Source organism: Diadema setosum, chromosome 11 (assembly GCF_964275005.1).
Source record: "Diadema setosum chromosome 11, eeDiaSeto1, whole genome shotgun sequence".
Taxonomy (NCBI): domain Eukaryota; kingdom Metazoa; phylum Echinodermata; class Echinoidea; order Diadematoida; family Diadematidae; genus Diadema; species Diadema setosum.
In genome coordinates this window covers 34,007,349-34,030,784 of record NC_092695.1, presented here as the reverse complement: position 1 = coordinate 34,030,784, position 23,436 = coordinate 34,007,349, and the positions used below count along the sequence as shown (strand labels likewise).

Below are 23,436 nucleotides of genomic sequence, written 5' to 3'. Positions count from 1 at the left end.
TACAACTGCACTTCTAATATGTACCAAGTTTGATGAAAGAGCATACATATGTATTTGAGTAGCTGTTCAAACAATGACATGCAAAAATATCCCCTCCACCTTTGAACCTAGATTCTCTGTGAGTAAACATCACATATTCATCTCAGCATAGACAGACATGTAATAGTTTATCCTAATCTGGCCTGCACTGAGCTGATCAATTATTTCATGAAAACTTCTACTAGCTTTCATGTAGCATGTATGAAAACAGAAATTCACACAGATTGGGCAGTCACATTCTAGCTGTTTAAGACATTGAACATACAGTATCACATTCATTACAATTTGAATATCTGGATATCAGCACCATACACAAAACTCCATACACCTGCCAAATTGCAAGAAATAAACTTTCATTTGGTCATTGAATTAATGAGTGGTCTGCTCTGCAACTGATTAACAAGTGCTGTAAATTTTTGCTACCTTGTCAAGCAGGCTGCTCCATCCCTATCGACAGTTTGACCCCAAAAGGTACTATCTTCTGAGTACGGTTACATCAGAGGTCCTAGTGATGCTACAACAACTAAACATTTTGACTCCATTATCACATAGAAAGTACACTAAACACATTCTGCGGAACTGATCTTCAAGAATCAAGATCACATTTTATTCCATCATAATTTCAGTCTCTTTTGAGGGATATCTTCCTCAAAAACAATTATTTCAGATCTGTTTGGAAAGAAAACTTGACAAATAAAACCTACTGCTCATGAATACCTCATATCACAAGCCATAACCATCTTTAAGAGAAAATTATTGACTTGGGAATTACTCATCTCATGATGTGTCACTCAACAAATTTGCATAAAGAGGCACTGTCATTATTACCCCCCCCCCAAAAAAAAAAAAAACACACACTTTCACTTGTAAAGATCAGACAAAAAGTCTTTGATGTGATCCCCAATTTCTACGGGCGAATCCTCCTGAAGGAAATGCAGTCCAGCAGCTTCAACAATTTTCTGATTGGGCCAGTGCTCAATGCCTTTCTTGATGCTCTCGCTGAAGAAGCCTGGTGTGGCGTCGATAAAGAGCTTTGGTAGATCCGCAGATTCCTTTAGCCAGGCGTAGTAAGCTGCAGCAATGGCAATGACATCATCGGGACCATCCCCAACGATGGGGATCTCTCTCGGCCATGTCAGGGTAGGGCGTCTGTCTTCTCCTGGAACTTTGAAGGGTTCCACAAAGGCATCCATCTCCTCCTTCCTGAGCTCCCGCTGGATGGAGCGAGGCAGGAGCAGCTCCACAAACATGTTTTTCTCAAGAACCATCTCCTCCCCCGCCTCGGAGCGCAATGCCTTAAAAATGTCCCGTGCAATATCGGGAAATCTGTCCCATCCGGGAACGGGAGCGACGACACTTTCCATGTGAACAAGGGCTTCAAGACGATCACGATGTTCGTTGCTCCAGTGGAATCCCAGCGCCGAGCCCCAGTCATGGCAAACAATGCTGACCTGTAGACAGAGAAAGCAGGCTTGTGTTACAGTCTCAATTGACATAGGCTACTCGGTGAGTCCTGTCTCTCCATGGAGAAGGCAGTCTTGAAGGGAATGTGTTTACAGACAATTTGGTTCATATCTTTAATACAGTAGAGTACTCCCATTTGCACAATAATGAACATATATGGTTGATAATAATCTGATAAAACTCTAATTACACCAAATTAAAAATCTAGGTCCCAAACTTATTGTCTACTTTATTGTTCAGCTATTCATAACAGAATTTTGATATAATGATAGAAAACTGCCAGTCCCGAGAGTTCCTGGGGAGTTGTCTGTAACCAGCACTCTTTTTTTTTCTTCTTCTTAATAATCAATATCAAGGAAAGGTAGACAATTGTACATATTAATTCCTCTTCTCTCTACAACACAAGAGATATTAAGTCAATGGACAAACTCTTTCAGTGCAATTTTCTTTATTCCTCTGGAACTGATCTGCTTGTCTCAGTGCTCTGTGCTGTATGATTACGAATTTATAGGTCCTTTTACATAACGTGTCCTTTTCCACAAAGAGTAGCTCTATCCAGTATCAATTCAGTGTTGAACAAGTTGGAGTAGGATACTACTAAAATGGTCTATGCAGGTCCTTTGAACTCGGGTCTATCACTAGTATCAGTATCATCCAAATGACAATCACATCATGTGGTACCTAATTTCACTTGGTGATTTCATTTCAAAGGCAAACAAGGCAAGGAAAGATAAATATTCATGAAAACAACAGGTGTTTTAGTTAGTTCATTAGCCCGACCAGACGCCGTGCGCTTAGATAACTCTACACTTGTTTACAGCGACAGGGCTGTGTATAGTCATCAGTTCATACAAGTCTCTTCAAATCATAGGCAAGTGCTCACTATTTGCTTTTCCCAAACATATATTTCTAGTACACATCCTTGAGTACACACCTTTGAAGGCAGGTTAACCCGGTCGAACCAGGCAGACAGGAATCTATAGTGATCGACGAAGCGATACGACAGGCTTGCGAGCTTGTTGGATCTGCCCATGCCGATGAGGTCGGGAGCCAGACAACGAGCAATAGGCTGAACTTGAGGTACGACGTTCCTCCAGAGGTACGAGGAGGTTGGGTTCCCGTGGAGAAACACGACTGCTCGATCACTATCGCGCTGATCGGGGTCGGAGTCGTAGTACGACATCTGTTCGCCCATGACATTCACTTTGGAGCATTTCCCCCACCATTCTTCGGCTTTCACTAGCGGTATTGTGGATTGGTGTCGCGCTCGAATTCCACCTGTCGCTGGTAGCTGCACGCTGAGAAGCCGACCCACATGCACACGACCAACAACGGCAACGGATTTGAGAACACTTACGGCTCGGATAGACATCATGCCTGTCGAATTTATACTTTTTTAGATTGTACCACTACCACTGGCTATCAGGTATTAACTTGTTTCTTAGAATCGCACAAATTGTGATTTTCGTGCTTTCCACCTGTGTCTACGCTTCAGCAGTCGACATCACAGTAGTGCAGTACAGTGCGTATGTACATTATTATGTAGCCTAGCTAGCTGCGTACTACACACGACGGATCGGAGCAGTGCAAGAATGGGAACCCTGGGCATCATGGTATCTTTAAAGAGTAAAAAGATTGAGAAAAAAGGAGCGTTGTGACTATCGTTCACTTCTCACTAAAATAGGCCCCAAGAAAGTTTGTCATTCCTATGTTAGAACAACAACAACAACAACAACAACAACAACAAAGCCCTCCCAAACATGACACATTAGCACTACCATTAAATGTGTCATTGTTTTTGTTCATTTGGTGTGTGTGTTTTGTTTAGTTTTTGTTTTGTTTTGTTTTGTTTTGTTTTGTTTTGTGTTGTTTGTTTGTTTGTTTGTTGTTGTTGTTGTTTTGTTTTTTTTTTGGGGGGGGGGGAGGGTGTTCGGGGGCATATCACACACTAGTCATTCAATTCCGTTATTATATCTTTTCAATGCCCCCCCCCCCCCCGAGATTTTTACAGGTCTAACCATAAGGGAAGGTTTTCCACAATACATGAGAATTGAGTGAGTGCAACAATGTTAGTGAAAAACACCAGCGAGGTTTGAGGAAAATTCGACAATCCCTTCGGAAGTTATGAATCTTAAAGTTTCGGTGCCACCGTCACTGGATGAGAAGACTACCATAAGTGCAGTTAAATGGTGTCGCAGCATAACGAACATATGAAAAACATATTAAAAAAAAAAGAATTCTGAAAAACTTTAGATTTTCTAGTACAGCTGTATAATGCAAAGTAATAGACTTGAGACCTTCCCTTTTTAAAAAAACAGGTGGAATTACCCCATACATTATCTTTTTTTTTTTTTTTTTTTGTCGTTCTTTCAGCGATGGCGACACCAGAAATTCAAAAATAACATTCATTACTTTTGAGCCCATTGTCTTGATTTTCCTAAAACGTTGCCGAACTATAATGGTTTATTCAATGCCCATGTATTTTGAGAAAGCTTCCCATCTAAATTGATTTAGAAATTATTTTTTTATCTGAACTCTGTAAAGAATGTTTCATGTTCAAGATTTCACACTCTGCAGCCATTTTACAGGAAACCAAATCCCAAAGAGAAATGTGGATTGAGTGAAAGCAGCAACATTATTAGAACACATCAGTGAAAGTTTGAGGAAAATCGGACAATCGATGCAAAATTAATGATTTTTTAAAGCTATTGTGTTGGAATCGCTGCATAAGGAGACTACTAGAGTTTATGATGTCACGTGTGGGCAACAATATAAGGGAATTTCACAAAAATTCATTTTTCATGAAAATTACACATTCCATCAACCTGATACTGACATCCGTTAAAACCCTATAAAGCCCAAGCTATTTTGACCCCTTCCAGGCCCAAGGGGCCTGGAAGGGGTTTATTATATGAAGTATCGCTGTCATAGGTTATTTGGCACATGAATAGAGCAACTCATTATGACGCAATATTTGAACTTTTATCAGGATCACCCATTGAGGGCGATATTTACCAAAAATATAAAGAAATACATAAGAAATATGCTAAAGTCATGCTTTTTCTGTATATTTCTTTATCCCCAGTATATACATGTATGTCTTTAGTTCATACCAATCATTTTTATATTTGCCACAAAGGAAAATCAAGTCAAACTTCACTACTTTTTATGGTTAAAATTTCTCATGGTCAACAAATGGGGGCGCTATTCATTACAATATAACCAAGTACATGAGACATATGATGTATAGTGTGGGATAGGTACATGATTTTGGTATTACATTTCATATTTTTCACAATATTGAAATTTTTAGTTTGCAGATTGATAATATGATTAACAAATGTTACTACAGGCAAAACTTGTGTGAAAATGACACAAAATAAACGGTAGTCTTTGGAAAATGCTGTATTTTCAATGATATCTATAACATTCATTGTTTGATACTTATTTCATATAAAATAAAGAAAATATTAATAAGACCAATTCAAGGTATTTCAGGACCATAATTACTTCACATTTTGGTCCTTCAGCAAATTACAGCAAAGAAGCCCCCCATTTGATCCATTGTTAAGTGAAATTGGAGCAAAAAAACAAACAAAAAAACAAAAAAGCAAAATCTGCCTGACATGGTTGTCAGTTTATGGTTGCCATGGCAACCAGCGATATCGGACATAGATAAACAGATTAGATATCAAAATGTTTGCAATACAATTTTTAGGAAAAGTCACCAAATCTGGTTGAAATTGGGTAAAGGGCGTAGAGTGGCAAATGGAAATTATGGTTTAAATTTAAATTGGGCTTTACTGGGTTAAGGATAGCAATTATTCCCCCTGTTTTCTGAAAGCAGCTAGTAAAGTGCTCTTTCATTATGCTAGAAAAGTGAAAGCATGTTGAATTTTCTTTATCATAGTTGTTCACACATGATGTCATAAACTCAAGTAGTCTCATCTTCTAGCGGTTCCAACACAAAAACTTTAAAAATTCATAACATCGATTGTCCGATTTTCCTCTAACTTTCACTGATGTGTTCAAATAATGTTGCTGCTTTCACTCAATCCACATTTCTCTCTGGGTTTTGGTTTCCTTTAAATGTTATTTTTACCATTGATAGCAGTGATTTAAAGAACTGTTATACCATGAGTTATCACATTTGATGCATATGTGTACGTCAGTTGTATCCCAAAACATCCTACCATAATAAACAAATTTCTCAATTATGCCTAAAATACACGGAGATATCACTATTTTTTTTTAATAAACCATAACTGTAAACGGTTCATTCTAGAAACAGTTTTATTATAACTATTGTTCACATTTTGTAATGTGGTAAATGGAAATATGCGGTCTGTTATTGTTGCGTCAATGCGTTGATGCGCGTTGTATCCATGCCAATGGCGCAGTGTGCGTGTGGTTGGCATCGTTGGCATGGGCACAACGCAACTTTTATTTTTATGGGATAAGATGACGCAGATTTAATTGATTCTTGACTTTGACTTTGGCTTGTGAGACAAATGGACGTGGACATAGTCTCTGCGAGCTCTTTGATGTCGAATAATCAAAAGTTCGACTATATTTGTTATTCTGTATAGAGTCTAGACGCATTACGACATGTAGCTGAGGATAATGCGGATGATACGGAGTTTATACATGTATCGGCAGACTGAGACTGTTTGATTTGTTTTGTTTCCCTAATAAAATCTATGCAACGTCAACTGGAGACTGTCAGCGTCATCATTAACCCGGCTTACAACAAATGGTGTCAGGAGTGGGATGATGACAGCCTGACGGAGTGATCCACTTCATCCAGTTTGAAAAAGGTGATCGACGAATAACAGCCTCGAGTATGACGGAATAATGGTCCACGTTTCGCTCCGAGGAGACCTGCTGTTTTGACTACACTTTGTATAGCAGACAGGAGTATGGAGGAGTGCTGGGTAATCTTGATCTTGATCTTGATGGTGTAGATCGATCTACGTTGATCAGCCCTGGTAGAGCAGCACTACTCTGTGAGGCAGCTTCATGATGATCAGGCTCGTCGATGGTGGGCTGGAGACTGGAGCTGATGGTCCGTCGGGAGTTTTGCTGTGGACGTCGGAGTGCGCTGGCGTGCGTCGGGGGCGGCTGAACATCAATCGGGATGCGAAATCGACGGTTACAGAGCTGCGATATGGCATCTCGCGCACTGAGCAAGTATTTGGTAACTGAAATAATGGATGATGCTGAACTTTCGTTTAACCGATTGGACTTCGTGCAGATTTTGGACCTATGATGGCATTACGTTTCATGTTTGAAAATGACGTGTCTTAATTGGTCAGTTTAACTGCGTAATTAGTCATGTGTGAACAGTTTGTTTCAAATAAGAATGTGCGAACTGATAATTTCTCTTCGACATCATTTGGACAGGCAATGAAAGGGTTGTGTGTAAATCTCGCTCTAGGCCATGCACTAATTGAAAAGTTTAGTGGGTATTGTGAAGATGGCACTGAAACACCTTTTTCTAACTGGATGGAAATGTTTAATCTCACAGTTGAGCCTTTCAATTTAAGTGATGAGGAAAAGGCTAGAGTTTTAGTGAACAACCTCATAGGGCCAGCAAGAGAAGAGATTCGCTATTGTCTGTCGGACGAGAAGCGGAGGAGTTTTACAGAGGTTGTAAAAGCTCTCCGTCTGTGTTTTAGTCGAGAGAATTCTCACTATTTGCGGTGTTTGTTCTATAAACGTGTTCAACGTGATGATGAAGACTTGGCAGGCTTCAGTAGGGCTCTCATGCGTCTTTATGCAAAATTGGTAGATGCTGCAGACGATGAGAAGGAAGCTGCGGCTCTGAGGCAGCTTAGAGACGAAGCTCTGTCCAGCCAGTTTGTCAGTGGAACACGGGATGAGAGGGAACAAATTTTGTTGAGGCGTTTGCACATGAAAAATCGGGGATGCCGATTTGAAGTGCTTAGGAGAGAAGCACTATTAGTTCTCCGTGATGACTGTATGCTAGAGGGAGATGGGTTGAAAACTGGGAGTGCTGATGCTGGAACGCAAGTAGTGTTCACTGACCCGGTTGCTCAGCAGCTAGATCTTTCCTCAGATACAGCTGGACAGGAGAAGGAGGATGCCATATCTACTCTTTTGGATGGGGGATCGCAGATTCTGGGTTGCGTTGATGTAGATGAGGGTGGTGCAGAAATTGATGCTGGGGGACATGGACATGAGTCATGTGATGAACAGGTTGATGCAAAGGATTTAGATGTTGGGGTGCTTCTAATTGCAAAACCTGTGGGAGAGGGTACCAAGAGGGGTCCCGAATTATCACATGAAGGTAAGGATGTCCAAAAGCATGCAAAAGTGCAGCCACCAAGCACTCACGTAGCGCCAAAGGAGTGGTCAATTTCAAAAGAGGGGAATATTACTCATGGTAACATTGTTGTCAATGATGTAATAACAAGGGAGGCATGCATACCTATCTGTAACGTGTGGAAACATGGATGTCATGTTCAGGGAACGGTATGGGGGCCTTGGGAGTCCAATTGGAGACCGAATTTTCATGAAAGCTTGGTCGCTGCAGGTTAGAAATTCGTTGTCCGTCCATGGAATTTGTTGTGACTTGATTCGCTTACAGTGTATATAATTATACGTTCATGACTGCAGCTGAAACTTGTGTACCATCTCAAGTAGCAATGGAATTAGGAACTATGCGCATTTGAGATGCAATATCAATGCGAGAAATGATTATCAATATAATATGGTTGTTTTGATTGATATGTGATTGATAAGAAGTTTTTAATGAGATATTGGAATAGTGATATGAAAGTATTTGAAATCACTATTACGTGGAAAAACGAAGGAACTATAATAGCTATTGTTTTTAATTGTTTTGTTGGCAGCTGAACAACATGGCATTCTGACAATATTAGTGGTTGTTCAGTGAGTCAGAAACTTTTGATAATGAGCAAATTGTCGACTGTGACGATATGACACATAAAGCGGGGAAGTTACCATAATATGCCTGCTAAAGCGGGGAAGCTTATTTTTGTTAGTAGTGAATTCTAACATTCCGTGACTTCACTTTGTTTTAATTGTTGCATTTCCTGATATGTATTGTGTTATATTGAATAATTGAGAAATTATACTTTTAGAAAATAGATTATTATCATACGGGTCGTATGATATAATCGCGGGGAAGTTGTCGTGTTGTTGTATGTACAATTTGCATATGTATTAAGAGACTTGTCTATGTTGTGCCTCGATATAAATCTTAATTACTACAGACATTAATGTATGGTTTTATGTACGACGTAGAACATGTTCTGTTACAGCATGTTTGGCGTGCTTTTATACATTATTTTCTCGGATACTCTGTACATAACTGACAATGTGGGACGGCTGAGTTTTACATCGAAACGGAACTGAAGAAAATTGTAACATATTGATGTGTTATTCTCTTGGCCCGAAACGTTTATGCCATGTAACAAATATGAGTTTGTATGATTTACTGTAAATTTGGAAGGTTCAAGAGTTTCAGCTCTTAGCAGATTTCATATGAAGTTCAATTTTGTAGTGTTTCGACGTTTTTATATTTGACTGGAAAAGCGGGGAACGCACGCTTTCCTGAAATATATTTTTGTAATTATCTGCTGTTTAATCCGCTCTTATATGGAATTGCTGTAAAGTGTATAATGATTTGACATGAAGAGCGGGGAATTTTTTATGTATTATTATGTACAATGTTATGAAAATGATATGATGTAATTGGGATTATATAACCCATGGTTGTGTTATATAATCGCGGGGAAGTTTGTGGTAAATGGAAATATGCGGTCTGTTATTGTTGCGTCAATGCGTTGATGCGCGTTGTATCCATGCCAATGGCGCAGTGTGCGTGTGGTTGGCATCGTTGGCATGGGCACAACGCAACTTTTATTTTTATGGGATAAGATGACGCAGATTTAATTGATTCTTGACTTTGACTTTGGCTTGTGAGACAAATGGACGTGGACATAGTCTCTGCGAGCTCTTTGATGTCGAATAATCAAAAGTTCGACTATATTTGTTATTCTGTATAGAGTCTAGACTCATTACGACATGTAGCTGAGGATAATGCGGATGATACGGAGTTTATACATGTATCGGCAGACTGAGACTGTTTGATTTGTTTTGTTTCCCTAATAAAATCTATACAACGTCAACTGGAGACTGTCAGCGTCATCATTAACCCGGCTTACAACAGTAACAATACTTGACAATGATCATACTGATTACATTGGTTGTTTCTATCCCTAACTCACATTTAAGAACTATTTTGAAGCACTAAAGCTGGGTTTTGTTTTATCTGCAACGGAACCTTTTAGGCTAAATTTGTGCTTCTCATAGTTATGAAAAAAATCTTTTATTTGATTTCCATTTTGAAATAGGCATGCACAATGCATGCACAACGATATTTCTGCAATTGCATTCTTACGTGCCCATGAGAAGTCAGTCGCTTTAAAATTCTTGCGTATAAAATCGCAGTAGACGTCTAATACCTTTTGAGGTAGATTCATCGAATCAAACCACACAGACATGTAGGCCTACCGGTAGTGGTCGACAAAGCGATAGGACTGGTTTGTCAACTTGATGAACCCCTTAACAATGAGGAAAACAAAAAGTCCGAAGATGGCGTTGAGTCATGCATGACTACTCTTCAGTCGGCTAGGATCGGAATCATCAGATACCCTCTCGCCGAGGACTTCAACACATCCCCCATCATTTATCCCCGGTAACGAAAGTTAAGTCCTACAGCCGTCGATTCCGATCCCATCCTTGGAGCTCAAGGATGAAAGTCCTTGAGCTCCAAGAGTCCAAAATTGCAAGTGGTCGACTACTATTCGATGCTCGTTTTTCGTCTGTCATTTTCATACCCCTGGGCTTCATACTCGAGTAGAAACGATTGACTGGTTTATCGCAGCATTGTCATGATTATGTTTTCATGTAGGCCTACACCATCCACATCAAAACATTCGGGACAATGCTACAAGCTGAGCGGCTGACTGTTTCGATATTTACTATAATCATAGGGTTGCGTGACTACTTACTACGATTATAGAGAACGTACATGCTCCTTGTCCATGCTCCACACAAATCCACTCAGTGAAACGCGAAAATACTTCTGTCGGGCTTTTTTCCTGTCTTGCTGCTTCCCCCATCAATGGCATTGTCATTGCTTGTGTTCATAGCACCACATTATTTCTAATTGTATGTTGTATGATTTATGACTTTCTCGTATTTGTATCTCATCTTGTGCCTTTTCTTGTTTTATTCGTGGAAAATTAAACTGAAATTGTAACTGATCTTTGTCTCTTTGGGCGGATCGATGCAAGTTTAATACACTTAACTCACATGCCTTGATTTCAGAGGATCATGCTAAGAGCTATATATTCGACAACCGAGACGTTCTAAGCATTTCAGTTCTTGTTACGAAGAACCTTTGATGTGGACAAGACACAGCCCTGGGACTGGATGTATAAATGCATTCAAAATGTCCGAGCAAATCAACATTGCCAAGGTCAAACGCGAATGCAACGCACAAATTTCTTAAAAAAGCACGATATTGCGCCTGCCACCATCATTTTCTTGTAGAAATCAATTTCATACATGTCATAGAAATTGTTTCAAGAAGATAAAGACTTTAGATTCCAAAACCTGAGTACATTTTAATCCACTGTCTCGGGTCTTTGGTCATGTAATTGTCAACTAGTCTGATGCAGAAGCAATGGTTTGATGTCTACTTGCAACTTCGCCCTCCTTTCTTTTCTTTTTTTTCTCTCTATCTCTCACTTCTTACCCCTGAGGGAAACAGTATACTGACTTCACAACTGTCTAGATTTACTGGAAGTATGGTGCCTCCGAAAGCTTTAGTAATGCTGAAACAAGAGTTGTTTGTGATTTGTATATAACTAACACTTTTACAGATAATCTGCGTAAAAGGTGTTTACTTGAACCTGTAATTGTTCTTCTCTTTTCAATCCACATATTGTTTTGTTTTCATGATTTCTCTCACTAAAGAGAGTGAGATGTGTACTATGTTATTGTCGAAAAACGGAAATGTATTTTATTTGAATTGAAATGAAAGTGAAAGTGGTTGACTTCTGTTTGATGCCTGTTTTTGTTTTTTGTTTTTGTTTTTTGCATCGTCAGTCATCTCCGCACTCGCAAGATGAGTGAGACGGTTTATAGCCTCAAATTTTTTGTTCGCAAACTCCATCGACAAATAACATCCGAGGTTACATGTAATGCTCTCTGCTGAGAGGCTGCCTGCTTCGTTGCTTGACCCGAGGAGCTCGGGGCGTTCTTTCCCTCGGTAAGAGGGCAAAGGCCAGACGTAGGCAGTAGACACGTTTGGATACCATTGCATTGTGTATGACCGTATGACGCACCAACTTGCACATCAATTTGCACGCACCAGCCGTCAGAGTACTAGAGTACGGCATCTTTTATTAACTCCCCTCACACCGACTGGCCTCCCTTGATTGCAGAGGTTCATGCCATCGGCAAAGGCAATCAAGAAGCTCTAAATATTTCAGTCCTTTCAATATAATTCTCGATAATCATTAGCGTAAGTTGAAAAAAATTTGCATGTTTATAGAGAGGGCCATGAGACAGCGGCTGATGAGACTGGATAACTATTCTGAAAATGCATGTCGCATCGCTAAGATCGTGCACATTCTAATAGCCGAGTACTACTCCAATTTATTCTAGTTGAGGTGTTAGAACCTGAAATGTTTCATAGTGATTCGATTAAGCTGACTGCTTCATTATTGCTAGGAGTGATAAATCTCAGTGGAAGTGCGTGCTCAAAAACAACAGACGATAAAAGTGTTGCTTCAAAATGGCAAATTATTCTCGTTAAACAGTGTGTCGATATAGCGTGATAAAATGCTTAATTGTTGCACTGTTAGGCAACGAAACTTAAGTATGTAACATATATGGACAAATCTTCAATGGACCAACAGACCGACACTTTCACTAGTGGAAGATCTACACAAATAAAATGTTAGATCTCACGGAAATCACCGGAAGCAAAAATTCATGTAGCAGGGCACAAATGGAGGAACGCGTACCGTACAGTCGTACCACCATTTTCTTGTAGAAACAATTATGATAAAAGCAATTTAGAGAAGATATTCGAACTTTATTGAAATTCGTCTTTAGAAGCCTGGAGTATGCCGCACGATGAAAAAAAAAACAATCTTGAGTGCAGTAATAATCATAAATGTTTCAGAAAAATGGTGTCTATTTGGACACCTGCATTCTTGATATGTATGACAACAATAAATGATGGTCTGAGTCACATTTCATTGCCAGTTTTTCAAAGAGCTTTGTTAGAAATAGTATGATGTATTATGGGTTTAGATGATGTATGTTTGATTTAAAATGATAAATATCCCAGTGGGAAAATGCACACACAAAAGAAGGACAAACACACACATACAACATACACAAACATAGTGTGTCAACCACCGTAGTGATGTAGAGAGAGAGGGGGGATGCTTTACAGCTTATTCCAGAACGTTATACCTCACACAGAGAAGAAAGAACAGCAACCCAATTTGGTAGATTGACATCAGATGTTATACATACTGTAATATTTCAGTCCTTGAAATAAACACTGAAATTTGTTAACTTCCAAAACATCACTTGGAATGACTCAGAATTGAACATTTATAAGTGGCAGTGTAATATTCATCTTCCACATAATGTCATCATAAATCTATTAGTTTACATCATATATATATAAAAAAAAAACATAACTGCTTTTGTCAATGCAGTATCATATTTTATCTTGATTAGAATTGATATAAATCTCTTTTAAAAAACCACAAATTCATTGGAATCACAACATATTTCTTGAATAGTGTAAAGCCTGATCCATCATTCAATTCCCTTCAAAACTGTATTGCATGAGTGGAATAGTTACAAATCTGTGCAATCACAATTTTGGCTCAAATAGGCTTTTGAACCTATGGACCTTCACCAAATTCTGCCCAAAATCAATGGAGGTTTGCTTCGAACATACTACATGTACCTCCATGCATCAAGATTTTGTACTGACATATGCCACACATCTTTTCTTTTTTTTTCAGTGACAAAAAAAAAAAAAAAAAACAGGCCCACTTTCAGCAGCAAATTGGATAAGATTTATGTCCAATACATGTATTGTACATTTTCATGTTATTAAATGAATTTGCAATCACCACTTAACTCGCTTCGCTTTAATATTTCTATGACTCTTGACAAACATGTACTACAAACAAGTGCCAAGTTTGACGAAAGAACATGATATTTGAGTAGCTGTTCAAACAATCAAGAATTGTTTGACATCTACCTTTGAACCTAGATTCTCAGTGAGTCAACATCACTTATTCATCTTGGCATAGACAGACATGTGTACTTTATCCTAATCTAGCCTGCGCTGAGTTGATCAAATATTTCAAGAAAGCTTCCATTCCTAAATTATCATGTATCAAGTATGAGAACAGAAATCTATATACAGACAGATTGGGCAGTCCCATTCTTGCTGTTAAAAGTCATTGAACACATCCCATTCATTACAGTTTCATAGCATATGAGTACCATACACAAAACTCTCAATACCTGACATATTCCAAAAATATACACATCTATTATTTGGCCATTGAATTAATACGTGGCCAGCTCTGCAACTGGCAGCCAGTGCTGTAAGTCTTTGCTACCTTGGCAAGCAGACTTCTCCATCTCTACTGAAAATTCAATCTAGACGGGTACTATCCTCTGAGTGCGGTTTACGTCAGAGGTCCTATAATGATGCTACATTGACCATCAACTGCAACAACTAAACATTTTGGCTCCATCATCAAACGGAGAGTGCATTAAACACAACACATTCTGAGGAACTGCAATGATCTTCAAGAATCAAGGTCACATGACATGTCATCATTATTGCAGTCTCTTTTGAGGGATTTCAGATCTGTTTGGAAAGAAAAATGTAACTGAAAATCATTGCTCATGAATACAGGTACTTCATATCACATACCTTAACCGTCTTTACGAGCAAATTATTGACTCGGGGATTATCAAGATGTCTCACTCAAAGAAGTTGCAAAAGAGACACTGTCATTATTAAAACACTTTCACTTGTAAAGATCAGACAAAAATTCGTTGATGTGATCCCCAATTTCTATGGGGGAATCCTCCTGAAGGAAATGCAGTCCAGCAGCTTCAACAATTTTCTGATTGGGCCAGTGCTCAATGTCTTTCTTGATGCCCTCGCTTATGGAGCCTGGTGTGGCGTGGACGAAGAGCTTCGGTAGATCCGCTGATTCCTTCAGCCAGGCATAGTAGGCTGCTGCAATGGCAATGACATCATCGGGACCATCTCCGACGACGGGGATCTCCCTTGGCCATGTCAGGGTGGGGCGTCTGTCTTCTCCTGGAACTTTGAAGGGTTCCACAAAGGCATCCATCTCTTCCTTCCTGAGCTCCCGCTGGATGAGGCGAGGCAGGAGCAGCTCCACAAACATGTTTTTCTTGAGAACCATCTCCTCCCCTGCCTCGGAGCGCAGCGTCTTAATAAAGTCCCTTGCAGTATCGGGAATACTGTCCCACCCGGGAAAGGGAGCGATGACACTTTCCATGTGAACAAGGGCTTCCAGACGATCGCGATGTTCGTTGCTCCAGTGGAAGCCCAGCGCAGAGCCCCAGTCATGGCAGACGATGCTGACCTATAGACAGAGAAAGCAGGCTTATGTCAGTCGCAAATTGACATATGTATACAATAGCCTAGTAGGTCCTGTCTCTCCATGGAGATGGCAGCCTTGAAGGGAATGTGTTTACAGGCAATTTTGTTCACATTTTTTATACAGAGCACTCCCAATGAACATGGTTAATAATAATGTCAAAGAAAACTCTCATTACACCAAATTAAAAGTCTAGGTCCCAAACTTATTGTCTACCTTGTTTGCTTATTCACATACAAACAAAAAAGTCAATATAATGAAAGAAAACTGCCAGTCCCGAGGAGTTCTTTATAATGGGAGTGTCATGGAATTATACAATTTAGTACGAGTTTCAAAGTTAGGGTCTGAATTGAAAACTGTTAGCGAAAGAGTTCCGGTCAGCCGTTCCACAAGAGCAGCTGTTTGCCCAGCGGTTGGTTACAGCAATTTGCTTATAGTTTGGGTTTCTTGGACAATCTAATGAAGTGCAACAATCCAAGATATGTCTAAAATTGTTCATCTATGATTTGTACACTATTTTGAGGAATAAACAAAGTTTCCATGGTCAAGGAGTTAAGAGGAATAACAGTGAATGAGAAACAAGGTTATGTAAGTTTAAGGTCATGGTCATGATCAATGTCGTATATCCATACATGTATTATGCTGTATTACGTATTGACGTCTATTGTCCCATGCATTGTTCAATTGCATTTAATATTAACGTTTAGTCTAGCGTGCGTAGTGCATGGTCCGTGGTGTGGATAGTGTTTATAAGATGAACGTTAGGACGGTCTTTGTAAAGACCTCTCCCTTTTGGAGAACAGTCCGAAAATGATTGTGGATTGTGGATGTGAATCCGGAGTTTCAAATGGGTTTTTGGTATTATGTATTGCTCATGTTAAAACGTTAAAGTTGGACCATATCTTTTCGCGTATGTATCATTATGGTATTGTGTTAGGAACACTCCACGAACGAAGTTCATGCACGCGGAGGGATATTTAAGTTGGAGATATGGTGATATGTCTAGCCGTAGATTCCTGGATAATCTCATTTAAGACCACAAAAAGGTTGCTGAGGAAATTCTAATTGTTGTTGTTTATGTAGTATTTATGACGAGAAGTCTTACAGTGAGATTGATGTGAGATGTGGCATTGTGCGATTACAATCATTAGATTTAAGATATGGATTTTGTTGAATAAGCTTAACTGACAATGATTTGTCTGACTTACCCAGAATATTGAAAGTTCATTATGTTTATTCAGCTTGTAGATTATACCAGATACATAACGACAGTGCTCATGATAATAGTCAACACAGCCACCCCTTTAAGTGAGTTAGAATAGATATGAACGTTGTTTTGATATTCTGGCCATAATTACTTCACTCAGAAAAGGGAGGAAATATTCATTATCGTCTAACTATTTCTATGTATAGTTGAAATAGTATTTTTTATAGTGATTTTTATGGCGTGTTATACGAATAACTTTCTTTCTTGTTTGTATCTTACAGGAACCACTCATTCCTACACAGTTGTTGAATAGACTACACTAGCAAGCGCAAGTTTGCAGTACACATAGTTACATATCGTCGTTACATGCAAACTGTGTAACAGAATAAAGAACCCACATCAAATTTGCGATGATTTCTTTGTTCTTTTATTGCAACAACTTGTCCATTTGATGAGATTGCATATGAATCCATCACAGTGAGATGACTGTTACCTGCAATTCTTTTTTTTTCTTTTGGATAATCAATAAATGTACACAATTGTACAAACATTCCCCTTCTCTCTAAGACGCAAGAGATAAATCTCGTCAAATCAGACAATGGAAAAACTCTTTCAGCACAATTTTGTTTATCCTCTGAAACTGATCTATTTCTCTCAGTGCTGTGTGCTGTGTATGATTATGAATTTAAAGGGATCGTGTAGTTTTGGTTTAGACCTCATTTCAGGTTTCATACTTTTTTTTGGTGAGATAATGAGAAACCTCGTATGATATATGAAAGAGCATGTATAGTAATTCCATGAGGAATTCATCGTTTGATGAAAATTGGTTTTGAAATACCTGTAGCTGAAATATCCAAAACAGAGCAATTCTAATAAAGTGTCGCGTGGGACACTTATTACGATCGCTTTGTTTTACTTTGTTTTTGGATGTTTCAGTCATTCCAAACCCGATTTTCATCAAATAAACTTTGAATTCCTCTTAAAATGGTATGCTCTGTACTATTTCATAAGTGTTTTCTTGGTATCTCGCAAAAAGTTAAAAGCCCAATTCTCATCTCCACCAATACTGTACCATCCCTTTAACATAGATCCTACTACATAATTATGTATATGTCTTGTCCCTTTACACAAAGAGTATCGAGTGCAAATTGTATCCCACCTTCAGTGTTCAACAATTTTTTTAAGCAAAAGGTTGCAGAAGGATACTACTAAAATGGTCTACTATAGGTCCTTTGAACGAAGGTCTATCATCCAAATCAATCACATCATGTCATACTTAATTTCACATGGTGATTTCATTTCAAAGGTAAACAAGGACAGATATGATATTAATGTAAATAATGTCAGGTGTTTTAGTGAACTCCATAGGTCTCTTCAAATCAGTTAGGCAACTGCTCACGTTTTGTTTGGGGTGTTTTTTTTTTCAACCATAACACACGCTCAAATACACACCTTTGAAGGCAGGTTTACCCGGTCTAACCAGGCAGACAGGAATCTATAGTGATCGACGAAGCGATACGACAGGCTTGCGAGCTTGTTGGATCTGCCCATGCCGATGAGGTCGGGAGCCAGACAACGAGCAATAGGCTGAACTTGAGGTACGACGTTCCTCCAGAGGTACGATGAGGTTGGGTTCCCGTGGAGAAACACGACTGCTCGATCGCTATCACGCTGATCGGGGTCGGAGTCGTAGTACGACATCTGTTCACCCATGACATTAACTTTGGAGCATTTCCCCCACCATTCTTCGGCTGTCACTAGTGGTATCGTGGATTGATGTCGCGCTTGAACACCTGTCGCTGGTAGCTGCACGCTGAGAAGCCGACCCATACGCACACGACCAACAACGACAACGGATTTGAGAACACTTGCGGCTCGAATAGACATCATGCTTGACTTAACGTTCAAATTTATATATATATATATTTTTTTTGGTATCATGCATTAACCTGTGTGAAATGGCGGCTCGCTGTTTCTTAGAATCGCAGAAATTGTGATTTTCGTGCTTTCCACCACCTGTGTCTATTCCTCAGCAGTCGACTTCACAGTAGTGCAGCGCGTAGTGTGTACACGGTGTTTTTGTATCAAAGAGTATAGAAACGCACGCAGTGCTCGCACTGCGTGCGCTTCTATACCCTTTGGTATAGAATGAGGACCTTGGCGAGATAAGACGTATCTTTCGGTTGCTCGTATGTTTCTCTCTCTAGAATCATCAGCTCATATTGTTGTTTGAATTAGATATTTGTCACAGTGGTAGATCGCTCGTTCAATGCTGGACCTCTTTTTGACACTGCTTGTGCCTCATCATCACCGTTTTGGATCTATTCAAGAATTTTCAGCGTTCGTGAATGGCGTTTCCTCTCGTAAGTTACTCTTCGAACTTCATCTTCATCTTCACCAGTAACTTAATTAGCAACCAAAACAATCTTGCACAGCGTACCGCCTTAGCGCAAAAAGCAGCAAGAAATAACAAATCTGCGTATCATCTAGTATCTGGTTGGATAAGCCACCTGTCTCCTAGCAACTCACATAAAGTTCTCTTCCTCCTCTCAGTGAGCAAAAGAGCACATTGTCTCTTAGCAACTTGAGCAGCATTATTCTCTTCCTAGCTGAGTTATCATTCGCGCATCAGTGTGTTGTTCGGGCTTATCATCCGTTTACACTGTGACGTCACTAACGGACTTCACCAATGGTTACAAATACATTTGTAAGTTCATCCTCCTGGATGATGAGATATCTGCTAATGCTAAGTCCGTAGACGAGACAATCACAGAAGCAGTAAGCTATGCTGTTGCCGCTTCTGGTGCCCAGCCAAAAACAAAACAAACGAAGAAAGAGAACTTGAACCCGAAATCGAATTCCATTCTAAACAATGACAAAATGATCAACTGGCCGACGCTGTCCAACTTGTCATAACCTAGTCACTACGGCTAATGAGATCGGTGATGGAGGAAATCAAGGCTATTCGACCCGAACCTGTTGCCCCCGTTGCAGATCAGAGTACACGAGTCCTTCGCTATGAACTCGACAAGTTGGAGCAATATGGTAGACGCGAGAACATAAAGATTTATGGTGTTCCTTAGAGCGTCAACGAAGACACGACGGATGTTGTAGTCAAGTTGGGCAACAAACTTGGTGTCAAGCTAGCGGGCATTTCATGAAGCATTTTGTACGGCAAAGTCCATTGTCGGACAAATTTGCTCTCAGCCAGTCAGATGCAAGGATTTCAGTAGCTTGTAACTGTTTGTCAGAAAAATATCCGACCAAAATGCTTCATGAAATGCCCCCCTGGAGAGAGATGACATCAGCATCGCTCATCGTCTTCCTGGCGGAAAGGACACGGAGAAGTCTGCAGGGATCATCGCGAAATGTGTGCGACTCGAGCGGAAGGCAGAGATAATGAGAAATAAGAAAGTGCCGAAGGAGAAAAAGCAAGCGGTGTTTATTGTTGAAGATTTGACCACACTTAGATCAAAGATGTTGAGGTTAGTCAGAACAGATTCATCAACGGCCCAGAGGGTATGGACAATTGACGGTAAGATCAATTGAATGCTAAATGATGGGTCAAAACAAGTTGTCGAAACACCAGATGATCTGTTCAAGATAGGATGGACTGAAGAGCGAATGAAGGCATCCGGCCTGTTTGAGGCAAAATAGGAGTTTGCAGGCCCAGCAGAGGGTATACATGTAGCGAGACAAGCAAGCATAACCAGCTCCAACACAAATATGCCTCTAATTCTGGGGTCCTTAAGTTTATCAACGTCATATCTTGGTTGCTTTACTTTCTTAACTCCTGTTTTTCGAAGCTTGAATTGAAACACTGCTTACACTAGATGGTGGTCACTAGCAGCATCTGCCCCTCTCATGAATGTAACATCTTGAAGCGATCGTCTCCACATACCATTAATCATGATGTGATCAATCTGGTTTCTATCCCTGCCATTATTGTCCGGCGCTTTCCACGGCGAGAAAATTGTATTTAGACAGTAACTTCACGGAAAGGCCAAATACTTTTAAAATGGAAAAATTATTCAACACAACCAACTCATGCACACTTTTAAATCTTGCTAAATATTGCAATACCATTATGCTTCGCTTTTAATTCTTTTTTTTTTTACTCATGTGACTAATCAAAATAGCTTCAATGATCATCAAACAGTTAGTGTTGTTTTTTTTACTATATACTTCGTCGTGTATATAATGAACAAAATGTTACAATATTTTCGTTTCTTTTACTGCTGGTGCCTTGTTACCCATCACTGTTTTACTGTTAAAGTTCTCCTTTAGATGTATTAACCCATATCGTCAAATGATGTCACATTATTTCTTATCTAAGGCTACAAAAATTGATCTCTAATATTCAGATTTTTTCCTGTTGATAAGCCTGTGTGTAAATATGTTTCATCTTACAGTGTGAATAAGTTTCATACTGGATAAAGTGTAAATATGTGTGAAAGTGTAAAAAAAAAGTGTAATAAATTCTGCATCAAAGTGTAAATATGTTTCATGTTAGTATGTTGTAATTGTGTTCTCCAATACCCTAATGGGGTAACATGAGAATATATTGTATGTCATTACTGTCATTACTGTCATTACTGTCATTAACTGGCATTACTGTCATTGGTATGTATGTGCTGCGTACATGCTACGTACAGTCCATCAACAACGTGAACCCTGCGCATAAACCCCGGTCATAAAAATGGAGCACGCACGAGTATCATGGTATCTTTAAAGTGTAGAAAGATTGAAAAAAAAAAAACTATTGACTATTGTTCATTTCTTACTACATGTATAATAGGCTCCGAGAAAGTTTGTCAGCTCCATCGCTATACATGTACTACGGAAATTTTCGTAATTTCCACACTGCAATATGTGCTTTTGCTGCATCGCTCAGCCTTACTGATCTTCATGATTAAAAAAAAATGAATGAATTTCATTTAAATTAAAATGAAAGTGAAAGTGGTTGACTACTGTTTGATGCCTGTTTTTTGCATCGTCGGTCATCTTCGTACTCGAGTGAGACCGATTTCCTGGTTTGTAGCAGCAAAATGCTTTCGCACGCGTAATCGATACAAACATTCGAGGTACATGCAATGCTCTCTGCTGAGAGGCTGCCTGCTTCGGGATTTTCCAGAGTTGCGTGACCCGAGGAGCCCAGGGCGTTCTTTCTCTCCGTACGAGGACAAAGGTCAGGCGTAGGCACCAGGCACGTTTGGATACCATTGCATTGTGTATGACCAGGGAGGTGGCAGAAACTTCTTTCTTCCACCTCCCTGGTACGACACATCAACTTGTACACCCAAAGAGGTTCTATATATAGAACCTCTTTGTGCACAACCATCATTTGCACGCACCAGCCATACACCTTCCTGACATGACCTGCTCTTCAATCGTCAGAGTACTATAGAGTAAGGCATCTTCCTTCCACCTCCCTGCACCGACTGACCTCCTTTGATTGCAGAGGTTCATGTCATCGGCAAAAAGGCAATAAAGAAGCTGTAAATATTCCAGTCTGTTCGATAGAATTCTCGATAATCATGTAAGTTGAAATAGATGTGCATATTTACTAGAGAGGGCCGTGAGACAGCGGCTGATGAGACTGGATAACTATTCTGAAAATACATGTATATAGCATCGCCAAGATCGTGCACATTTTAATGGCTCGAGTATAGCATCATAACTACTTCAATTTATTCTAGCTGAGGTGTTAGAGCCTGAAATGTTTCACTGTGATTCGATTAAGCTATCTGCTACATTATTGCTACGAGTGATAAATCTCAGTGGAAGTGCGTGCCCAAAGACAACAGACAACAAAAGTGTTGCTTCAAAATGGCAAATCATAGTCTCGTTAAACAGTGTGTAGATCTAGTGTGATAAAATTCTTGCACTGTTAGGCAACGGTAACAGATATGGACAAATCTTCAGTGGACCAACAGTAAAAGGACATCGACTGACACTTTCATGGAAGATTTACGCAAATAAAACATTCGATCTCACTGAAACCCTGGAGACAAATATTCATGAAGGGCACACGGGAGGAACGCGTACCTTATACAGTCGTACCATCATTGTCTTGTAGAAACCATGGTGAAAGCAATTTTTAGAAGATATTCGAATTTTATTGAAATTCGTCTTTAGAAGCCCGGAATATGCCGATATTGCCTTCAATTTTGTCTACATACGGACGGTCATGTTTACGTACATGTATCAAATCAGTTGTGAGATTTTGTGCTTTATGGTCGGCTATAGCATTTTCCTGTCAATGAATATTACACATTTGATCTTAATTGCAGCAGGGTTTTTTTTTTCTAATGAACGCCATCGCCAATCACGTGTGTCATTTATGAAGGTTATCATATACAGAAAACTAGTACCCCATGACACAGCATACATCATGACACAGCATACACAACATACACCCCATGACACAGTATATACCTCATGTTCTGCAGCTTGTAATTGCGACATTGCGTACGTTTCTAGAACAAAGTGTCAAAGTATATTAGACGCTGATTATGAGATAACAGGATTTTTTGCAATAGGTTATATCTTTGGTTATTTGTACAGCAGCGTATGAGCGTTTCTTTCAAAGTAGGCCTACGCGACTAACTATTTTACGTGAGTGAGGGTAATTAATCGATGACTACAGGTGTTATCGTAATATGATAAATCGTAATGATAAATGATAGTCGAAGGGCCATACACAATGATAAAGTTTCATACTTTTTCGCCTTTGGAGGCAACGATATATGGGGCTTAGGGCCTAAGATACTCGACTCAAGTATCTTCGGCTTGGTTGAAATGATTGAAGCATGATACAATTAAATCATGTTTCAGTGTACTTTATTTCAACAAACACACAAGTCTTAATGTTAATGGTTAAAGGGTACGTTTCAAATATACTGAGTACAAAGTTTCAGAATTTATAGTGACTGGAATGGGGAATATTTTTTTTCAAAATTTATAACAAATTGCCATGAACAG

General features: G+C 39.4%; 2 protein-coding genes across 2 annotated transcripts; both read right to left on the bottom strand.

Moving 5' to 3' along the window:
• Positions 1 to 899: 899 nt before the first annotated feature.
• Positions 900 to 2,926, bottom strand: LOC140234797 (coelenterazine h 2-monooxygenase-like). Its single transcript, XM_072314834.1, has 2 exons — positions 2,438 to 2,926; positions 900 to 1,490 (listed from the first exon to the last, which is right to left on the bottom strand). The coding sequence occupies exons 1-2, from the start codon at positions 2,876 to 2,878 to the stop codon at positions 900 to 902; spliced, it is 1,032 nt and encodes a 343-aa protein (XP_072170935.1). The 5' UTR covers positions 2,879 to 2,926.
• An 11,713-nt stretch (positions 2,927 to 14,639) lies between these two features.
• Positions 14,640 to 18,470, bottom strand: LOC140235001 (coelenterazine h 2-monooxygenase-like). Its single transcript, XM_072315036.1, has 2 exons — positions 17,905 to 18,470; positions 14,640 to 15,230 (listed from the first exon to the last, which is right to left on the bottom strand). The coding sequence occupies exons 1-2, from the start codon at positions 18,391 to 18,393 to the stop codon at positions 14,640 to 14,642; spliced, it is 1,080 nt and encodes a 359-aa protein (XP_072171137.1). The 5' UTR covers positions 18,394 to 18,470.
• Between the last annotated feature and the right edge of the window lie 4,966 nt (positions 18,471 to 23,436).